This window comes from Oryzias melastigma, linkage group LG17, assembly GCF_002922805.2.
Source record: "Oryzias melastigma strain HK-1 linkage group LG17, ASM292280v2, whole genome shotgun sequence".
Lineage (NCBI taxonomy): Eukaryota > Metazoa > Chordata > Actinopteri > Beloniformes > Adrianichthyidae > Oryzias > Oryzias melastigma.
The window spans coordinates 683,748-702,581 of NC_050528.1; the positions used below are offsets into that span (position 1 = coordinate 683,748).

General features: G+C 43.6%; 1 protein-coding gene and 1 long non-coding RNA gene across 2 annotated transcripts; both read left to right on the forward strand.

The window, feature by feature from the left end:
* The first annotated feature begins 734 nt into the window (after window positions 1-734).
* ap1m1 (adaptor related protein complex 1 subunit mu 1) lies at window positions 735-17,074 on the forward strand. Its single transcript, XM_024273474.2, has 12 exons — window positions 735-957; window positions 3,270-3,426; window positions 3,498-3,565; window positions 3,642-3,772; window positions 6,102-6,249; window positions 6,326-6,452; window positions 6,549-6,691; window positions 10,939-11,010; window positions 11,130-11,288; window positions 11,882-12,007; window positions 16,292-16,367; window positions 16,603-17,074. Exons 1-12 carry the CDS (start codon window positions 916-918, stop codon window positions 16,623-16,625), a joined length of 1,272 nt encoding a protein of 423 aa, XP_024129242.1. The 5' UTR covers window positions 735-915; the 3' UTR covers window positions 16,626-17,074.
* A 278-nt stretch (window positions 17,075-17,352) lies between these two features.
* Window positions 17,353-18,557, forward strand: LOC118599998. The gene is made up of 3 exons (XR_004949563.1): window positions 17,353-17,513; window positions 17,593-17,680; window positions 17,994-18,557. It is a non-coding gene; the product is annotated as an uncharacterized LOC118599998 (long non-coding RNA).
* Window positions 18,558-18,834: the final 277 nt, after the last annotated feature.

Sequence of the window (18,834 nt, forward strand, 5' to 3'; positions counted from 1 at the left end):
CGCCTTTACTGTCCAGGACGGAACTGACTGAAACATTATTGTGCCACTGCCCACATGGAAAACACGAGACCAGAATATGCTGATGTCTTTCATCTTTCAGAAATATCTTGAACACCTTCAGTGTTCATCAACTATTGTTGAGCTTTGTGTTTGACACATTACTGTGCAGGTTAAACTCAGAAAGTATGTTTTTCGTAGTCTTTGAGAGTATTTCTTGTTCTAAGTATTTCATTGTCTATTGTTTCCTTCAACTCCAGGGAGTTAAGACGTAATGTCAAACGTAGAGCTACAGTTTTGTTTCTTAAGCAGCTGAGTGCAGATCTTTTATTTTGTCAGGAGTCTCACTCTGTTTGTTCTGATGTACTTTTTTTAGAACACAGCAGGGTAGTGACTCATGGTTTTCTCATCATTCTGAAAATCAGCAGGAGTTTTAACACTGAAACATAAATATATTTTTAAGTGGTTATGATAAAAACAATGACGGATATACTCAGCCACCAGGTCGCACAGCTGTGTAGGAAATCTCTTTGTCACCTTGAAACTAGTGTTCGTCAGAATCAGCGGACAGAGTCTATTATGTTAAGAAAAAACAAGAAAGGACACGGAAACTGGTCGATATTTACGTAAAGCCTTTATGTGCAAACAGAAGTGTAAAAACATTAACTGTTGACTGAGGTGGACCCATTATATACAGTCTATAGGTGGACCGAGCTTCCTCTTGTAGTTATTCCTCCTCGCCACAGGAGGCGCTCCGGAAACATGCTGCGGTTGTGTTGAAACGGAAGAGTCGAGTTCTTTTCAGTATTATGAATGAAACAAGTCTGTGGTTTGATGTTTTCCTGGTCGTATGATTGTTAAATATCATCTGTAAATCGTTGGAGCGAGCTGTGCGAAGCTCGGCGTTAACCGCTAAAGATGTCTGCGAGCGCCGTCTACGTCCTGGATTTAAAAGGAAAGGTAAGATTGCGGCGCATCAGTGCTAAGCTAGCGGCTAGCTGTGCGGTTTCCGCTGACAGATTATGATGTCGATCGGTCTGAAAGCGACAAAAGGCTGTTTTGTGGTGTAGTTGTAATTTAACTTGATCATTTTCCCAATTGTTTTGGAATCACGTGACCCTCGCGTACTGTCATTAATGTCCGACATGAATTTTAATCTGACTAACGATCAGGTGACCCGCGGCGGTTCCACGTCTCACTGCGACGGTCTGCCTCCCTAATGTTTCCGCCGGGAAGGAGTAACGCATTCTAAAAGTAACGCCGGCGTTACAGCCCAGAATAGATTGGTTTATAGTAGGCTCCATGAGGCGTCTATTGATTAAACGGGCTCCGTGTTCTGCGCATGTGCAGTCACCGAACAGCTGTTTCACTTCATAGTGAATTATTGATTGATTGATTGATGTTATTAGAGGCATGAAGACTTCTCTGTTAGGTTTTCTTTCTGCTCACGTCTGGTCTCGAGCTGAAGGTTGGACCTCTACCTGTACGAGATCCTTCCTGAGAGTCTGGTAGAAAGCTGCAGAACCCTGCTGTAAGAACTGAACCAGAACCAGGAGAACCCACCACGTCAGATTCTCGAAGAAATGCTGCAGCGTTGGACCTGTGACATCTTTAACCCATCAGAGGCCTGCAGAAACCATCGACCGAGTCAGAACCAAACCCAGATGGAAGCAGCTTCCTGTGGAACTCAGACGTTCTCCAACTGTTTCTTTGTTTACATTAAAACTTTGCTTTTCCCATTTTAAACTAAAATGACTTTTGATTGTTTTTAGTGAAATGTTTCCTTTTTCTGTTGGAGAGGTGTAAAGTCCTCTGAGCGGCCTCTGCATGGGTCAGGTTCTGGTCCAAGCTGCCTTCCTTCAGTCTGTGAAAGCGTATCTCAGTCCATCAGACGCGCTCGCCTCGGGACGTTTTCTGATGTGACATTCTGGAATTCAAGCGAAGAGAAAAAGGAATGAAATGTCCTGCTAGACCTTCGGGTTCACATGGAGTTCTGTCTGACATGAAGGAACCGAATCTCTTCAGTGTTTACTGGACTTGATCAGCTGATGGTCCAGAGATCTATCTTTAACACGGGTCTGCTGGAACCAGAGGTTCTGGAGCCACATGGGGCTCTTTAATCCTTCCATTCTGGCTCTTTGGCTTTAAAAAGAAATGATCAAAAACTGAATAAATATTTTATAGTTTATTGAAATTTAAGAGTTTTTTTCATTGATGGCATCATCCTGTCAGACAACAGACCCAATGATGCTGACAGTTGCTGTACAGAGGTAAACTTCTTCAAGCATATATTTGCATTTATATGTACAGATAAAACAATTTTACACCAATTAAATCATGTAGATATTTGATAGTAAACAAATGATAGGAAAAGTCACCATTTTCTTTCTTTTTCAATTCAAGAAAATAATTCTATCTTGTTTTATTTTTGAAAGGAACTGCTGTCAAAAAAGTTATAATTTATATAGTTTACAGGAAAACCTAAAATTGTCATAATGTGATGGTTGTAAATATTTAAGCTACATAGTGCAATTGAATGACTTAATGGGCAAAATGATAAATAATCAAATAAAATGCATATTGTTCTTGGGACTTTGTGGCTCTCGCTGGGTTTTGGTCCGGTAGACACTGGCCTAAATGACTCTTAGCGCTAAAGCTTGCAGATCCTTACTTTAACATCTAAAGAGCCGTTCAGGTCAAGTTTTCACGGACCACGACCCGGTAGGAGCCACAGAGTCTAACTACACCCAGTAGAAAAATAAGACAGAGTTTGTATTTATTGTTACCATTATGATAAATACAAATGTATAGTTTTTTTTACATAAATAAAACATTCTTTTTTTTTTAAATTGAAAGCAGTTTATATCTTTTGACTAAAATTCACATGACTTCCTTTCAAAATAAAAGACCCTGTGTTACAGAGAATCACATCAAAACAGCAAATATAGCAGTAGGCCGTGTGATGTCTTGAGTGATGTAAGAATACAAAAATAGACTCAGTTTAATAATCGTCTTTGGTGGATCTCAGCCAAAAATCTGTAGATCTAACTCAAATGAAATCAGAGTCTGACGGTTTTGTTTAGCTAAATGCGGCGTACAGTTCAAAACAACCTTTCTATTTAAAATGAAAAGCATGTCTGGATGGGAGCCGCAGGTTGCAGACCCTCCTGTGGTCTTCAGTCTTCCCTGTTTTCCTCTGGGAGTCCAGCGGATCCTCCAGCATCCGTCTGCGGCGATGACAGCTGCCCGTGTGCGGTCTCCTCCTCCTTCAGGTCCTGGTGTGTCGGAACTACCGCGGAGATGTGGACATGTCCGAGATCGAGCACTTCATGACCCTCCTGATGGACAAAGAGGAGGAGGGCACCCTCTCCCCGATCCTGGCTCATGGAGGAGTGCGCTTCATGTGGATCAAGCACAACAACCTGTACCGTATCCTCTTGTCGCTGCCAGCATGTTCCCTTCTCGTCTCCGTCAGGAAACCTTAACCAGAACCTCCTCAGTGGTCGCCACGTCCAAGAAGAACGCCAGCGTTTCTCTGGTTTTCTCTTTCCTCTACAAAATTGTCCAGGTGAGGAAAACTTCTAGACAAACTCCCAGGTATTCTCCGCTGAGGTGTCAGTGAGGTTTTTCACGGATGTTTTCAGGTGTTTTCTGAGTATTTCAAAGAGTTGGAGGAAGAGAGCATCAGAGATAACTTTGTCATCATCTACGAGCTGATGGATGAGCTGATGGACTTTGGTTACCCTCAAACCACGGACAGCAAGATCCTGCAGGAGTGAGTATCTTCTCCTCTGACTCTTTACTTTGGGTGGTAGAAACTCCCCACAGGGAGAAAAGGAAACGCGGCTCTTCCATCCGCCGTGGTGTTGGAGGTCTGCTTCTGTAGCTCGGTCACATAGAGAGTTAGGAGGATTCATATCAGATAACAGCTAACATTTTCTACTTTAGAAGAAACAAGGAGATTCCAAGGAAGTTTTTCCCAGAATCCCCTGAAATGAGCTGCTGTGTTCCTGAAGGACCAGAGTTACTGAAGAGTTACCCGCTGATATGAAAGACAGAAAAGAAGTGAAGAAGTTTCTCATGGATCTGTGAGCTTTGCCTAACAGCTGCGTTCATTCATCAGCGTCTGCTTTCCCTCCGTTATCTCCTGCTGTGGATGTCCGTCTGGGTCTTTCTCCTGAAGTTTTGTTCTTTTTTAAAGTTGTTCTGTAAAACTCCAGAAATTCCTGATGTAATAATTCATGTTAATCTCTCCAGTGATGTGAAGATAAAGGCCCAATCCTTCTCCTTCATTTATTCCTCCAAACGGAGAGTTATGAAAAAATACTCTCATATTTCTGACATCACTTTCATTTGATGACATCACCAATGTTCGCTAGCGTTAGCGCGGAGCTCCCAGCGCTCAAACATACATAACAATAGTGGTTTTCTAACTTTAAAAAGTTCATGCTACAAGAAAAAGTCATAACTTACATTAAAATATAAACGTCTGTGCTTCAGAGAACGCCCACGTGAAGAAAAACGCTTCTCAGCGCGACGCGGTTCATCCTCATGATGGAGGACTTTGTGTCCCTCCGTTTGGAGAGTCGGACTTAAAAACTAATAACTGCGGACTCACTTTCACTAAAATGAGCCTTCAAATGGAGAGAAGGGGAGGATTCGGATTGGGCCAAAGATTATAGAGAGGCAGCCCCCCCCCACCCCCAGGGGTGTGAAGAAGCCATAAAGATGTGAGAGAAGAAGAGGTTTGGCTTTCTTCATCCTTCACTCTGTGGTGGATTCCCGACTGAAGTGAAGGTTTTCCAGCTGGTTTCACTGAAACAGTCAGAGTCTTTCTCCTGTTTTGTCTCATGAGATCTTTCTGATGGATCCGTCTGATGGTGCTCTCACACGCTGCGTCAGGGCGCATTTAAACGGCCACTTTCAATGGAAAGTCCATGCAAAGTTAGTCCAGCAGAATTTCAAGAATTTCACATTTAAAGTGTCCGTTTAAACGCACGCCGACGCAGCAGGTGTGTGTGTGAACCACGAGGATGGAGAAACTAGTCCTCATCAGACCAGTCACAAGTTCACTGCAGACTTTTGTCTTCCAGAACAAACTTTCTCCTGAAGTGACTTGTGACTGAAGTGACCTCCAACCAAAGTGACCTGTGACTGAAATGACCTCTGACTGAAGTGACTTGTGACTAAAGTGACTTGTGACTGAAATGACTTGTAACTAAAGTGACCTGTGACTGAAATGACCTGTGACTGAAGTGACCTGTGACTGAAGTGACTTGTAACTAAAGTGACTTGTGACTGAAGTGACCTGTGACTAAAGTGACCTGTGAATGAAGTGACTTGTGACTGAAGTGACTTGTAACTAAAGTGACTTGTGACTGAAGTGACTTGTGACTAAAGTGACTTGTGACTGAAATGACTTGTAACTAAAGTGACCTGTGACTAAAGTGACCTGTGACTGAAATGACCTCTGACTGAAGTGACTTGTGACTAAAGTGACTTGTGACTGAAATGACTTGTAATTAAAGTGACCTGTGACTGAAATGACCTGTGACTGAAGTGACCTGTGACTGAAGTGACCTGTGACTGAAATGACCTGTGACTGAAGTGACCTGTGACTGAAGTGACTTGTAACTAAAGTGACTTGTGACTGAAGTGACCTGTGACTAAAGTGACCTGTGAATGAAGTGACTTGTGACTGAAGTGACTTGTAACTAAAGTGACTTGTGACTGAAGTGACCTCCAACTAAAGTGACCTGTGACTGAAATGACTTGTGACTGAAGTGACTTGTGACTGAAATGACTTGTAACTAAAGTGACCTGTAACTGAAATGACCTCTGACTGAAGTGACTTGTGACTGAAGTGACTTGTAACTAAAGTGACTTGTGACTGAAATGACCTGTGACTAAAGTGACTTGTGACTGAAATGACCTGTGACTGAAGGGACTTGTGACTGAAGTGACCTCTAACTAAAGTGACCTGTGACTGAAGTGACTTGTGACCGAATCCCTCAGGAAATGTTGGAGTTCATTTTAGGAAGCAACTCTGATCTCCTCTGTGATGCGTTCAGGACCCCCCTCACTTGCTCTGTCTGGTCTCACAGGTATATCACCCAGGAGGGGCACAAGCTGGACACGGGAGCCCCGCGGCCCCCCGCCACCGTCACCAACGCGGTGTCCTGGAGGTCAGAGGGCATCAAGTACCGGAAGAACGAGGTCTTCCTGGACGTCATCGAGTCCGTCAACCTCCTGGTAGGAGCTTCTGCTGGAAATGCTCGTCTGCAGCCGAGACTCCGCCTCCTCCCATCGGCGTCTGCTCCTCTTCCAGGTCAGTGCCAACGGGAACGTCCTGCGCAGCGAGATCGTGGGCTCCATAAAGATGCGTGTCTTCCTGTCTGGGATGCCGGAGCTCCGGCTGGGCCTCAACGACAAGGTTCTGTTTGAGAACACCGGACGTGAGTTCCCTCTGCAGATCCGTTTCTGTCCCGCCGGCTCGTTGGAGGACAGATTCTGGACCCTCAGACGATCACGTTGACGTTTGTTTCCGGCAGGAGGGAAGAGTAAGTCCGTGGAGCTGGAGGACGTGAAGTTCCACCAGTGCGTCCGTTTGTCTCGCTTTGAGAACGACCGCACCATCTCCTTCATCCCCCCCGACGGCGAGTTCGAGCTGATGTCGTACCGCCTCAACACGCACGTGAGTCCGCGCCTCAGGCTGCTGGCCTCCGGGTCTGGTTCAGACTCTGGGGATTTATGTCGAGCCCGATCTGAAGACGGGTCAGAAAGGATCATGGGTAAAAGCCCCATAAGGTTCATACCTGGTTCAGTGTTTATTTTAGACTTCTTGAATCCTGACTTTTTCCGTCTCCTCAGAGTCTGAGGCGTTTCCCAAACCTTCACTTCCATCACCTTCAACCCCAAAACACAGTTTCTGTCTTTCAATTTGGAAATGTCATGAAAGAAACAGGAAGTGTTTCCATGACTACCGTGTTCACTGCAGTCAGTATTTATGCTCATCGGTTTCTACTGCTGATTCTACGGTGGCCCTGAAGTGCAAATCACATTAACAAATAACTTGACGCAAAAACATTTAGATATCAAAACAACATTTTAAAACGCGGAACAAAAAGTATAAAACAACATTACATTTTAGAAACAAAAAATAAACAACAAAAAAAAACTTTTCAGAAAGGAAAATGAACTCAAGCATTTTAAAAGTCACAAGAACAAATAAAAAAGAGAAACAAATAATGAATAAAAGAAAAATTAAAAAAATAAAACTTTTCAGAAAAGAAAATGAGAAATTTCAAAGGTCAAAACAATTAAATAAGCAAAACGAAATTACAAAAAAAAAAAAAAAATGAGAAACCAGAATGAAATGTTGAAAAATGAAAACCAAAAACTTACCGGAAGAGGTAGGTACTTTAGGATTTAGACGGACATCGCTGATTGGATGATGACGTTTAATGTTGACCTACTCTCAGCGGCTGTGACCAAGAGGGAAAAGCAAAGCAAAAGAGTTCGGTAAAGTTAGAAAGATATTCACAGATTCGCACTTCCGGGCTCAATAGCTCTTCAGAAAGACGTTCAAATATGACAGCAAGTATCTCAATCGTCTTGTATCAACACAGAGAGTCGCCTACACAACTATTTCGAAAGAAAAAATATTGTTTTTTACCCGTTTAATAAAAAGTGTTCTCTTCGGGCTGCAGATGGAGAGACGGCAGCGAGACGGCTGCTAAGGGACCGTCTACAAAGTGCAAGCTTCCAGAGAAGGCCATTCTGTAAAAGTCAATAACCTCTCAGAAACAAATAAATATCGACTTTTGTGTGAACTACTGATAGAGATTCGTCACCATATTTTGCTACAGTAAAGATTTTGAATATATATATATTTTATTATTTTGATTTTAACAATTTTAATAGATATCAAGCATGAAAAATATGCTGAATAGCTCTAGGAATATTAGGGTTAGAGTCACCAAACTTTCTGTACTGACTAATGATGAGCTCATTGTTCTACTAGAACAAATATTTTTACAGAAATTTACTTTTTTGATTTTTTAAAGATTTTTTTTGTATCATATTTGGTCTAAAATGCTTATTAACTGAGGATTTTAAAGTCAAAGTCACAAAACTGTCTGTACTTACTAATCTTAAACTTACTGTTCTACTACACAACAATTATGGCTGAAATTTACTTTCCTTTTTTTATTACATAAATATGGATCAGACTTGTTCTAAAATTGTTAAGAAATTTCTAAGGATTTTAAAGCATAAGACTCTTGATTACATAAAAAACATAATACTACAGTTTCCAAACCTTCTACTACTTTAACGTTTTTCATGCCAGCCTAACTACAGTCAAAATATTTTTAAGTCACCATCTGTATTTTATTTTCTGCCATAATCTTTGTTCTAATAGAACAATGAGCTCATCATTAATCAGCACAGAAAGTTTGGTGACTCTAACTTTAATATCTTCAGAACTATTAAGCATTTTAGGCTAAATATGATCCATACTCGTGCAAAAAAATCAGACAAATTAATAAAATAAATCTTTGCCATGATCTTTGTTGTAGTTGACCCGTAAACTCATCATTAGTCAGTACAGAAAGTTTGGTGACTCTAACCCTGATATTCCTAGAGCTATTCAGCATATTTTTCATGCTTGATATCTATTAAAATTGTTAAAATCAAAATAATAAAATATAAAATCTTTATTGTAGCACAAATATGGTGACGAATCTCTATCACTAGTTCACACAAAGTCGATATTTATTTGTTTCTGAGAGGTTATTGACTTTTACAGAATGGCCTTCTCTGGAAGCTTGCACTTTGTAGACGGTCCCTTAGCAGCCGTCTCGCTGCCGTCTCGCCATCTGCAGCCTGAAGAGAACACTTTTTATTAAACGGGTAAAAAACAATCGTTTTTCTTTCGAAATAGTTGTGTAGGCGACTCTCTGTGTTGATACAAGACGATTGAGATCCTTGCTGTCATATTTGAACGTCTTTCTGAAGAGCTATTGAGCCCGGAAGTGCGAATCTGTGAATATCTTTCTAACTGTACCGAAATAACAATTGCCCCAGTCCCCGTAGTTCGGTCAAAATAGCACGAATCATCTCATGAAGTGGAGAGTAGTGATTAGTTCGGAGCAGATCCAGTATGACATCTTAAGTATGTCCTGAATAAAAATATTCACTGATAGCAGCAGCAGAGTTTGGGTCGCCAGCAATGTTCATGTTCTTATTTGAAGAGCTACATGACCAATAACTTCCGGTTGAAAAGGCAAGTAAACGTCATCATCCAATCAGCGATGTGAGTCTAAATCCTAAAGTACCTACCTCTTCCGGTAAGTTTTGGGTTTTCATTTTTCAACATTTCATTCTGGTTTTCTTTTTTTTTTTGTAATTTCGTTTTGCTTGTTTAATTGTTTTGACCTTTGAAATTTCTCATTTTCTTTTCTGAAAAGTTTTATCTTTTTAATTTTTCTTTTATTCATTATTTGTTTCTCTTTTTTATTTGTTCTTGTGACTTTTAAAATGCTTGAGTTCATTTTCCTTTCTGAAAAGTTTTTTTTTGTTGTTTATTTTTTGTTTCTAAAATGTAATGTTGTTTTATGCTTTTGTTCCGCGTTTTAAAATGTTGTTTTGATATCTAAATGTTTTTGCATCAAGTTATTTGTTAATGTGATTTGCACTTCAGGGCCACCGTATGATTCTTCTCAGAGAAAACCTTAAAGTCTTCAATCGTTCCTCAGAAAACCTTTGGAGTCACAGAAGGAGAATCTGCTGGAATGATCGTGTTAACAATTATCAGTAAATCAAGAACGGAGACACTGGAGCTCTGGTGTTAAAGGTTGTTCGTTTTCTAATAACATCTGCAGTTTAAGATAACAAGGAGTGTTTAGTTTCCTTTGGGGATTTTAATATTTTCTTCATATTTTATTGACATTTTTGCTCATCTGTATCAAACTAACATCCATGAACTCAGAACATGAAGCATTTGAGCGAAAGTCAGATGAAAAGGAGCTACTCTGAAGACAGTTTGATGGAAACGTCTACATTTTCACACTTTCCCTAAAGGTTTATAAAGTGAGACAGTTTGTGTCTGAATTCCCTCATTAATGAAGTGACCTGTAACTCAACTAAATACTGTGGGACTTCCCCAGGTCCTGGATTTAAACAGACACATGCTCACTAATATTTCAGTTTTTATGACAAACATGACGTCAAAAACCTAATAAATATGAACATTTTTCAGATTATTGATGAACATTTTTAGCTATCAATTTTAGCATCTTCAGCAGCCAAATTCAGCTTCTAACATTCACACTAGAATTATCACAGGTAATGTTATATATCTAGTTCATAGTTATGTTAAAAAGTTACAGTTTTAAAGTTTTAAATGTAGTTTTAGAGTGTTGAATAAAGGTTTCTCCTGCTCAGCCCCGACCTCAGGTGTGTTCTGGATTCTGACCTGTTTGTTCTAATTCTTTCTAACTGTCAGGTTTCAGTTGTTTAAAGCTGGTAAACACAGTAGGAACTGAGCCGGATCTTTACATGAGTTACTCTTCAGGATGGATCTCATTTCGGCTGTACGCTAACGGGTCTAAATGCATCACCATGTCTGGTTGATGATTTCCACTTCAGACTCTCAGTGAGTCTGACTTATTCCCAAAGCGTGGCGTGCTCTGTTCCCTTTCTAAGATCTTCTGTATTCATTTGTTTAAACATTTAGTTTGTATTCAGTTGAACTGAACCATCTTTATAACCATTTTCATGAATTTATCCTCCTTTTTCATTGGCTCTCAGCTGCAGGGAAGGATCCGTTTGGTTATCTGTTTTCAGTGTCTCCACTAGGGGGCGTCAGTGACCTGCAGCCTCAGCTGGAGTTCTGGTAGTGACTGTGCGGGAAGCTGCTGACTGTGTTTTGTGTTGAAGGTGAAGCCGCTGATCTGGATCGAGTCGGTCATCGAGAAGCACTCGCACAGCCGGATCGAGTACATGATCAAGGCAGGTTGACTGATCCGGCACTCATCTACTGTCATCCAGAATCTCCATCCAATCAAAGATCAGAACCGCATCATCGCTGGCTTTACAGCCCATATCTGATCCACTCTCTCATCCCGTAGGCGAAGAGTCAGTTCAAGAGGCGCTCCACGGCCAACAACGTGGAGATCCACATTCCTGTCCCAACGGACGCCGACTCCCCCAAGTTCAAGACCACGGTGGGCAGCGTGAAGTGGGTTCCTGAGAACAGCGAGATCGTCTGGTCCATCAAGTCTTTCCCTGTGAGCAGAAAACCATCATCCTGAATGATGTAGATCTGTGAGGATCAGAAGCTGGTCTGCTTCAGGTCTGCTTCAGGTCTGCTACAGATCAGCTTCAGATCTGCTTCAGATCAGCTTCAGATCTGCTTCAGATCAGCTTCAGATCAGCTTCAGATCTGCTTCAGATCTGCTACAGATCAGCTTCAGATCTGCTTCAGATCTGCTACAGATCAGCTTCAGATCTGCTACAGATCTGCTTCAGATCAGCTTCAGATCAGCTTCAGATCTGCTACAGATCTGCTTCAGATCTGCTTCAGATCAGCTTCAGATCAGCTTCAGATCTGCTTCAGATCAGCTTCAGATCAGCTTCAGATCTGCTTCAGATCAGCTTCAGATCTGCTTCAGATCTGCTTCAGATCAGCTTCAGGTCTGCTTCAGATCAGCTTCAGATCAGCTTCAGATCAGCTTCAGATCTGCTTCAGATCAGCTTCAGATCTGCTTCAGATCAGCTTCAGATCAGCTTCAGATCTGCTTCAGATCAGCTTCAGATCTGCTTCAGATCTGCTTCAGATCAGCTTCAGATCTTGAGCTTTCTGACGGCGTCTGTCCCTCAGGGGGGGAAGGAGTACCTGATGCGAGCGCACTTCGGCCTCCCCAGTGTGGAGGCAGAAGACAAAGAGGGCAAACCCCCCATCAGCGTCAAGTTCGAGATCCCGTACTTCACCACCTCAGGGATCCAGGTAGGTTCTGCAGGAGACCCGCCCTCACTCACTCACGACCAGAACGGTCCAAACATCAGCCAGAACCCCCGATCCAGATGAGGGCTGTCTGGAACCTGCTGGCTCTGGAAACGCTCCACATCTGTCCTCTCAAACGTTATCGCTTGTGTAACCACAGGGGGCAGTAGTGAGCCGCTGGTCACCTCCTCTGTGACCCAGAGAGGAGCAGACCCAAACCCCCCCTCAAGCGTCACTCCTCCTCAGAGATGCACACTCACTGTTCAGATGAGAGTCTGGTTCTGAAGGACAGACGTTCTATCTCATGGTTCTGACATGCTGGCTCTCTCCTGCATAATTACAGCCGGGTTGTGATGATGTGTTCTCCCGTTTTCCCACGCCTCCATGAGACTGAAATACTTTGATCACAGAAACTTAATGAATGTGACGGTCTGTCCTGTCACAGGGAGCAGACCAGATACAGCAGAGCGCACTGCATTCTGGGAGAGGTCCCAGGTCGAGGCCTCAGAACCGTGCGGCAGTCATCGATGGTGTGGCAGAGGGCTGGTTCTGGGGTCACTGCTGTGGTTTAAACGGGATGGGGGGTGCTAGCTTCTCCTAGAATAGACAGAGGATCACGGTGAACAACTGGCAACAGCTGCAGCAAAATCATTCATCATGCATCACTGCTGAACTCTTCAGTGACGTCATCAACGAGCAGCTCGACATTCAGTCCCAACGACATCTTTTCATACGTTCACAGCAGTGAAGGTAAATTCCAGCCATCGATTTAACAGTATTAACATGTCTGGTGGGCGATCAAAGATTCAGTTTTAATCCCAAACAACGTCTATGAAATCAGAGAATTGTTTCCAGTCAGTACAGAGAAGTTCTGATCTGTTCAAGACAGAACATTGTTGGCCTTTATTGAATAACATAAACCAAAGAAGGTCTATGTCACGTTGTAGATCTTTAACCGGTTACAGCACTCTGGGATGCAGATGTTCGAGTGAAGACGCCGCCTTCCAAATGATGATTTTCTGAATCCAAATGACGGTCAGCATCATGTTCAAGTCACTCACCATTAGAGTTTTAAATATTGAACAAACCTAAAGGTTTCACTTCATTTATTTCTAGAGCACTTTTTTACCCTCCAAGGAGCCAAAAAAAAACATAAAAACAAATTTAAAACAGAGTTGATGATGTGGAACGTTCTTCTTCAGTTCATCTTTTCACTGAACTCCCCTAGAAACTAATGATCACAGGTGTCTGAGGTCGATGTCCGAGATCCAAGGGAAGTTTTTGATCGAAAAACTAAGAATTTGACTTTTTTGTCACTTAAATACAATTTGCATAAATATAAAATGGAATAGAATACTATTGAGACAACGATAGTTAGTCCTGATAGTCCTGATCCATTCGTATAAGTTCTCCTGACGGCCTCATTTACGTCCACTCCTCCACAATCTGACCCCCCCAACAGACAAACTGCATTTCTGCATTTTACCTTTCCATATGTGTCGTAGTGGTCATGTTTTGGCTCAGCAGTCGGCATGTCTGCCATGAGGCCTTGACCTTTCCCCGTATTTACAGAATCCGTGTCTTAATGTGACATTAAAGTCTACCCGCTCAGTTTTCAGGTGTGACGGTTTATTCACTTCACTGAAGACATCAAGAGTCCAGTCTTTAATACAGAACATTTCCTCTTTGTAATCACAACAAAATCAAGTTTTTTAGATTAAGCATCACTTTGTAATAATGATGGGGCAGAATTTTCTGGAGACAAAGGAAGTGTTGATGTTCTCCTAACATCCATTTTCCAAATGTCTTTCTGAAGCTGGAGATGACCCCCCCCCCCTCTTCAAGCTTAAAGCTGAACTCTTAACGCCGTTTTCTCTCAGACTCATTAAAATGTTCGTGTTTTCTCAGCATTTCCTTTGAGAGTCAATAAAGCCTCATTAGGTTGAAAGGAGATGATGCAGCCCACTCGGAAACAGACGCCTCGACCCGGAGTTCATTCAAACGCAGATCCTCCTGATTAAACGGAATCTGAGAATTCCTGTCATTTTCTAAAGTCAATTAACTGATGACTCATTGAGTTTCTTCTTTTTCTCTATCAAAAACATGAAGAATTAAACTGAAAGAACATCAAATACCTCCAGCAGAAAGTCAGATTTGCTCTTTAAAGCTGAAAAATCTTCTTTATTATGGAAGGCAGAGAATATGAAGCTGAAAAATCTCCACATTTGTTTTTATGTTTTACTGCTACAAACTCACCTTCACCCCGATGATCAGCTGGAGGCTGTTAATAGAAATATAGAAATACTTGATCATCTGTCAGGTTGTGATGATCTCTGCTGGCATGAGAACAGGAGGAACTCGGCATGAAAAAGTCTCAAATCTTCATTCTGGTTCATCACTTCAGCTTCTCATGTCTGAGTGTCAGAGGGATCCGATCCAGACCGGCGTTCCCATCAAACCCGGCCCCTCCCTTATTACAGGCCCCAGCCGCTGGTGTCGCTCGAATGCGACCAGCAGCACCGCGCTTTACGCATGAGGAGTTTAATTAGACGCATGTAAATATCAAAGCATGAGAAAGTTCCTCTTAACTCCACCACTAAGTGCAGGGCAGCGCACGTGTGAAGTGTGCACGATGCACGCAAGTCCACCTTGTAAAGTGAGGTAGAAAATGGCAGGAGCCCCCCCCCGGGTCGTAGCTGGGGGAGGTCCAAGCCCCGCCCCTGCAGGTGACAGACGGGGTCTCCCAGGAGCCTCAGACCACACATGCAGGCTGTACTTCAGATCCTCAAACATCCTCATCTTACAGGCCGTAATGACACTGCGGAGGCCGGCCTTTGATGCCGTTCTGCTGACTGCGCAGCCGCAGCCGCGCAGACTGCATGTTTGGCTGCAGGGTGCGAGAAGTGCTGCGGCTGCAGACTCGCTGCTCCCGCGTCAGCCTGTCTGTCGTCACGTCTCGGCGACCACGGCGCTCTGACCTCACTCTGCACGGGAGCTAATGACAAGGCGGCCGCTGCAGAGGCCTCAGCGGAGCCCTGACCCCCGCAGGTCGCTGCCTCCTCGCAGTCCGCCGCCGCTTCTCACGCCGCACGGCTGGCTCTGGTGGGAAAAAGCCTCTCTGTGGGATTGTCAGTTTGTCACCGTCAGAACGGCGTTTGGTGAGTTGGGTTGGATGTCCCCTCCTGAGCGAGGAGCGTGTTGAAAGTGTAGAACAGGACGGCGTGTTTTAGAGGCGCTTCTCGGCACTGGGCTGCAGGAATGTTGGCTAAGAACTTGTGAAAGTGAGTGATTGTGCTGATGCGCTTCGTTTTCCCGCCGTGACCTTAAAGAACTCGGTTATGTGAAAGTCTGTCCCTTGAAAGCAGCTCTCTGGTTCTTCCTTTTTCTCAGAGTGACTCATGCTGACGCCCTCACACACTCACCGCGTTTGGTCGTATTCCCACCAGTTTTGGGGTTTAGCTAGAGATGCAAAGATAGTGAAGAATGGATCTAGTACTGAGAGTACCGTCAGAACCGGTTCAGAACCACAGAAATAAACCCAATCATGTTGGTAAAAAGGTATCAAAACAATCAGGAAGTTAATAATCCATTTGATCAAAGCTTGTTAGTTTCTCTTCCTGTTTCTTTATGGACAGGTGATGCAAACATTGACAGTACATGAGAACTGCACTGAGTGACCCCGCCCCTCTGGCCTTCCAGACAGGAAGTACCTGAGAATCCTGCAGGCTATGACCGAATTCCCTCCCTAAACCAGAACTACTAAGAAACTATCTAGTGTCCTGGATCTTAAAAGCAGTTTGGACGCGACGCTCTCTACTTAGCTTTCATTTTTCTAAACGTAGGATTTGACGTCATCGATTTCAAGAAGAGAAAATCAAATAAATGCAAACAGTTCACATCTATTTATGACTCAGCTGTGTTCTGATGATGTAAATGTGGAGCTTATTAAAAAATCATACAAAAAGAAAAAAACTCACTCAGTCCGGTTCTCTGATACAGTCGATGGATGCAAGCAGGAAAACGTCCAATCACAAGCTCGCTTCTAGTCCAGTCATTTCTGACTGCAGGTGAACCCCGTTGTCGTGTTCATTAAAGGTGATTTTTCTTTTCACACTTTTTTTACCTGAAATCAATAAAATGACAAATTTGATTGATTTGATTTAACCACATAGACCTAAATTTGTTGTTTCATGTATGGAACTGTGCTGTTCTGATCTCGTTTTGTTTCTTCAAATAAGAAAAAAACACGTTAAATCAAAGATGTTTCTAACCCCCCTCCCCCAACAGGTGCGTTACCTGAAGATCATTGAGAAGAGTGGGTACCAGGCTCTGCCGTGGGTGCGCTACATCACCCAGAATGGCGGTAGGTCAAGAGTTCGCCGCATGTTCAGGTGTTGGGTAACGGTTGGGTAACGGGGGAGGGCACCGCGGAGGATGAGGCAACGTCCTGCCGCACGTGAGAAAGTGAAGTTTCTGGTGAGCAGCTTCCCGTCCTGAGGTTGCACATGCTGGTGTTCTGCTAATGACCAACCCCCCCTCATGATTTCTCGGCTTGCTCTCTTCTTCCGTCTCATCAAGTCTCCTCATTTCCTCCACAGATTACCAGCTCCGGACGCAGTAGGCGGCGCCACAGCAGGTGGAAATCACCAGGGGGCGGAGCTAGCTGCCGGCGTGGCAGGTGGCGGTCCCTGAAGACTGTATCACGTTTTGTCGTTTAGTTCTGTGTTTGTCCTTCATTCTGGATCCATGCAAACGGGAGGCGGGGCTTCAGCAGGAGGGATGTTTACGTTACAGGAAGCAGTCGTTCACAATCACAGCAGGTCAGTTTGGAGGTTCGTGTTACCCCGCGGGGCGGTCCCGGCTCCTCGGCGTTCCGGTTCTGCTGCCGTTCTCATCATCGGACCGGGACGTGGTTCAGTGTTACTGGTTACTCAACTGTAAATGAGCAGAAACTCTTTTGTATGATTTTTGTCGTCGTTTTTTCTGTTTGATTCCCGGATGATCAGAGGACCCCCCCCCCTCCCCCGACTGTAACACAAACTTTTCAATCATTAAATCATTGGAAACACAGCATGGTCTGCGTGGTCGTGATGTCACCAGAGGAGCTCTGCTCTGTCCTCATCCTCAAACAGAACCTCAGACCCCCAGCAGCTGGGAGAAGCCCCCCCCCCCAACAGACAGACCCGGAGAGGAAGTGACTCCAGCCGCGGTCGGAGGAGTGTGGGATGGACGACACAGAGCAGGGATTGTTCCTGCATGAAGCCTTCTGAGGGGGCGGGGTCACAATAACCTTTGATCCAAGGAGTCATGAAGATGTTCTGGATCAGTTTCTGGTCTGGGTTTGATTGAATGATTTTCAGTGAAGGTCCAGAAACTTCATTCAAACATCCAGTTGAAGGTCATCTGAACAGCAGACCGCCGGAGGTTCACCTGGACTCACTGAGCTTCTCAGACTTCAGGTCGGAGATGTTCTAGCGGGACCATCGTCTGTATCAGAGAACTGGACAGAGTGAGTTTCCTCCCCCAATAGAAAATGGTTAAATTCCAGCTCCAACCAAATGAAGTCCATTAATTTAACGTTTTTGCAGAGGCCGCCATATTGGATCAAGACGTCATCAGTGAGCAGCGATCAGTATGAGTCAGCGTTTCTATGGCAACCACTCTCACCAATCAGAAGTGAGCTTGTTGAAAGGCCACACCCCCAACCACTTGAAACTGTGCTACATGACATTTGTCAATGAAAGGTTTTTAATGTTGAATGTGGGGCCAGCAGGCTCCGCCCATTTTTTTTTAGGCATCTAATTGGTCAGTTTATAACATGAACAACAGAAAAAAAATATGGAAAAAATTATTATTAAGAATATGTTAAAAAATTGTTATTCTGACCAATAGAATGACTGAGTAAGAAGAAAGGATTCTGCAGGTATGTCCTGTTTGGAACCCCAAGGGGGCGGGGTCTCTCAATCCAGTTCTCATGTACTGTCTACAGCCTGGGTCGATCTGGACGACAGGTTTCAGACCAGAGGAAGCTCTGCTGACCTGCAGCAGAAGGTTCTGGAGACCTGGAGGGCGTGTTGGACCTGGCTCGGTGACAGGTGACGTGATGCTGGAAGCCTCCCGCTCTCCGTGTGTGCTTTTCCTCACTGACACACGGCTGCTGTAATACTTGGCAGGACGTGAGGGTGTCTGGCACACGATGAGAGGGGCACATTCATGAGGTGAACTCGACCTCTGAGGAGTTCGGAGGAGGACCCACGGCGAGCTGCACAGACGCAGCGTCACATGTTTGACCTGCAGCTCCGATCTCTACTACGACCTCTAGATCAGGAGAGTCGAACTCAACCTCACAGGGAACCAAAATCCAAAACACACCTTGAGTCATGGGCCGAACACTAAAACTACATTTTAAAAACTTTAGGAACATAACTTGTTAACAGAACTATGAAAAACGGGCAGGAATATTATTCTAGAATAAATTAACTAACATATTTTACTCTACATAAAAATATATATTTTGTCAAATATTACAAGTTAGAAATAAGTGCAAGATAACATCGGGTCATTAAAAACAATATAAGAAAATGATGTGGAGGGCCGGATATATTTACCCGGGGGGCTGGATCCGGCCCTCGGGCCTTGACCTTGACACGTGCTGTAGAGCAGGGGTCCCCAAATTTAATCTAGTGAGGGCCACATAACTGTCTTCTTCTGATGTGGGGTGAGGTTTTTCGGCTAACAGAAAACATGTAACATTCACAGCCTAAACATATTTAAACATTTACGTCTGTCCAGAGAGCCACACGTAACTGAATTTTAAATAATTTTTTTTC

Excerpts from the sequence above, each read along its gene's own strand:
- ap1m1 (XM_024273474.2), top strand. The coding sequence starts at position 916 with ATGTCTGCGAGCGCCGTCTACGTCCTGGATTTAAAAGGAAAG. Across the intron at positions 3,427-3,497 it reads CAAGCACAACAACCTGTACC|TGGTCGCCACGTCCAAGAAG; the intron begins GTATCCTCTTGT and ends GAACCTCCTCAG. Across the intron at positions 6,692-10,938 it reads CGTACCGCCTCAACACGCAC|GTGAAGCCGCTGATCTGGAT; the intron begins GTGAGTCCGCGC and ends TTTGTGTTGAAG.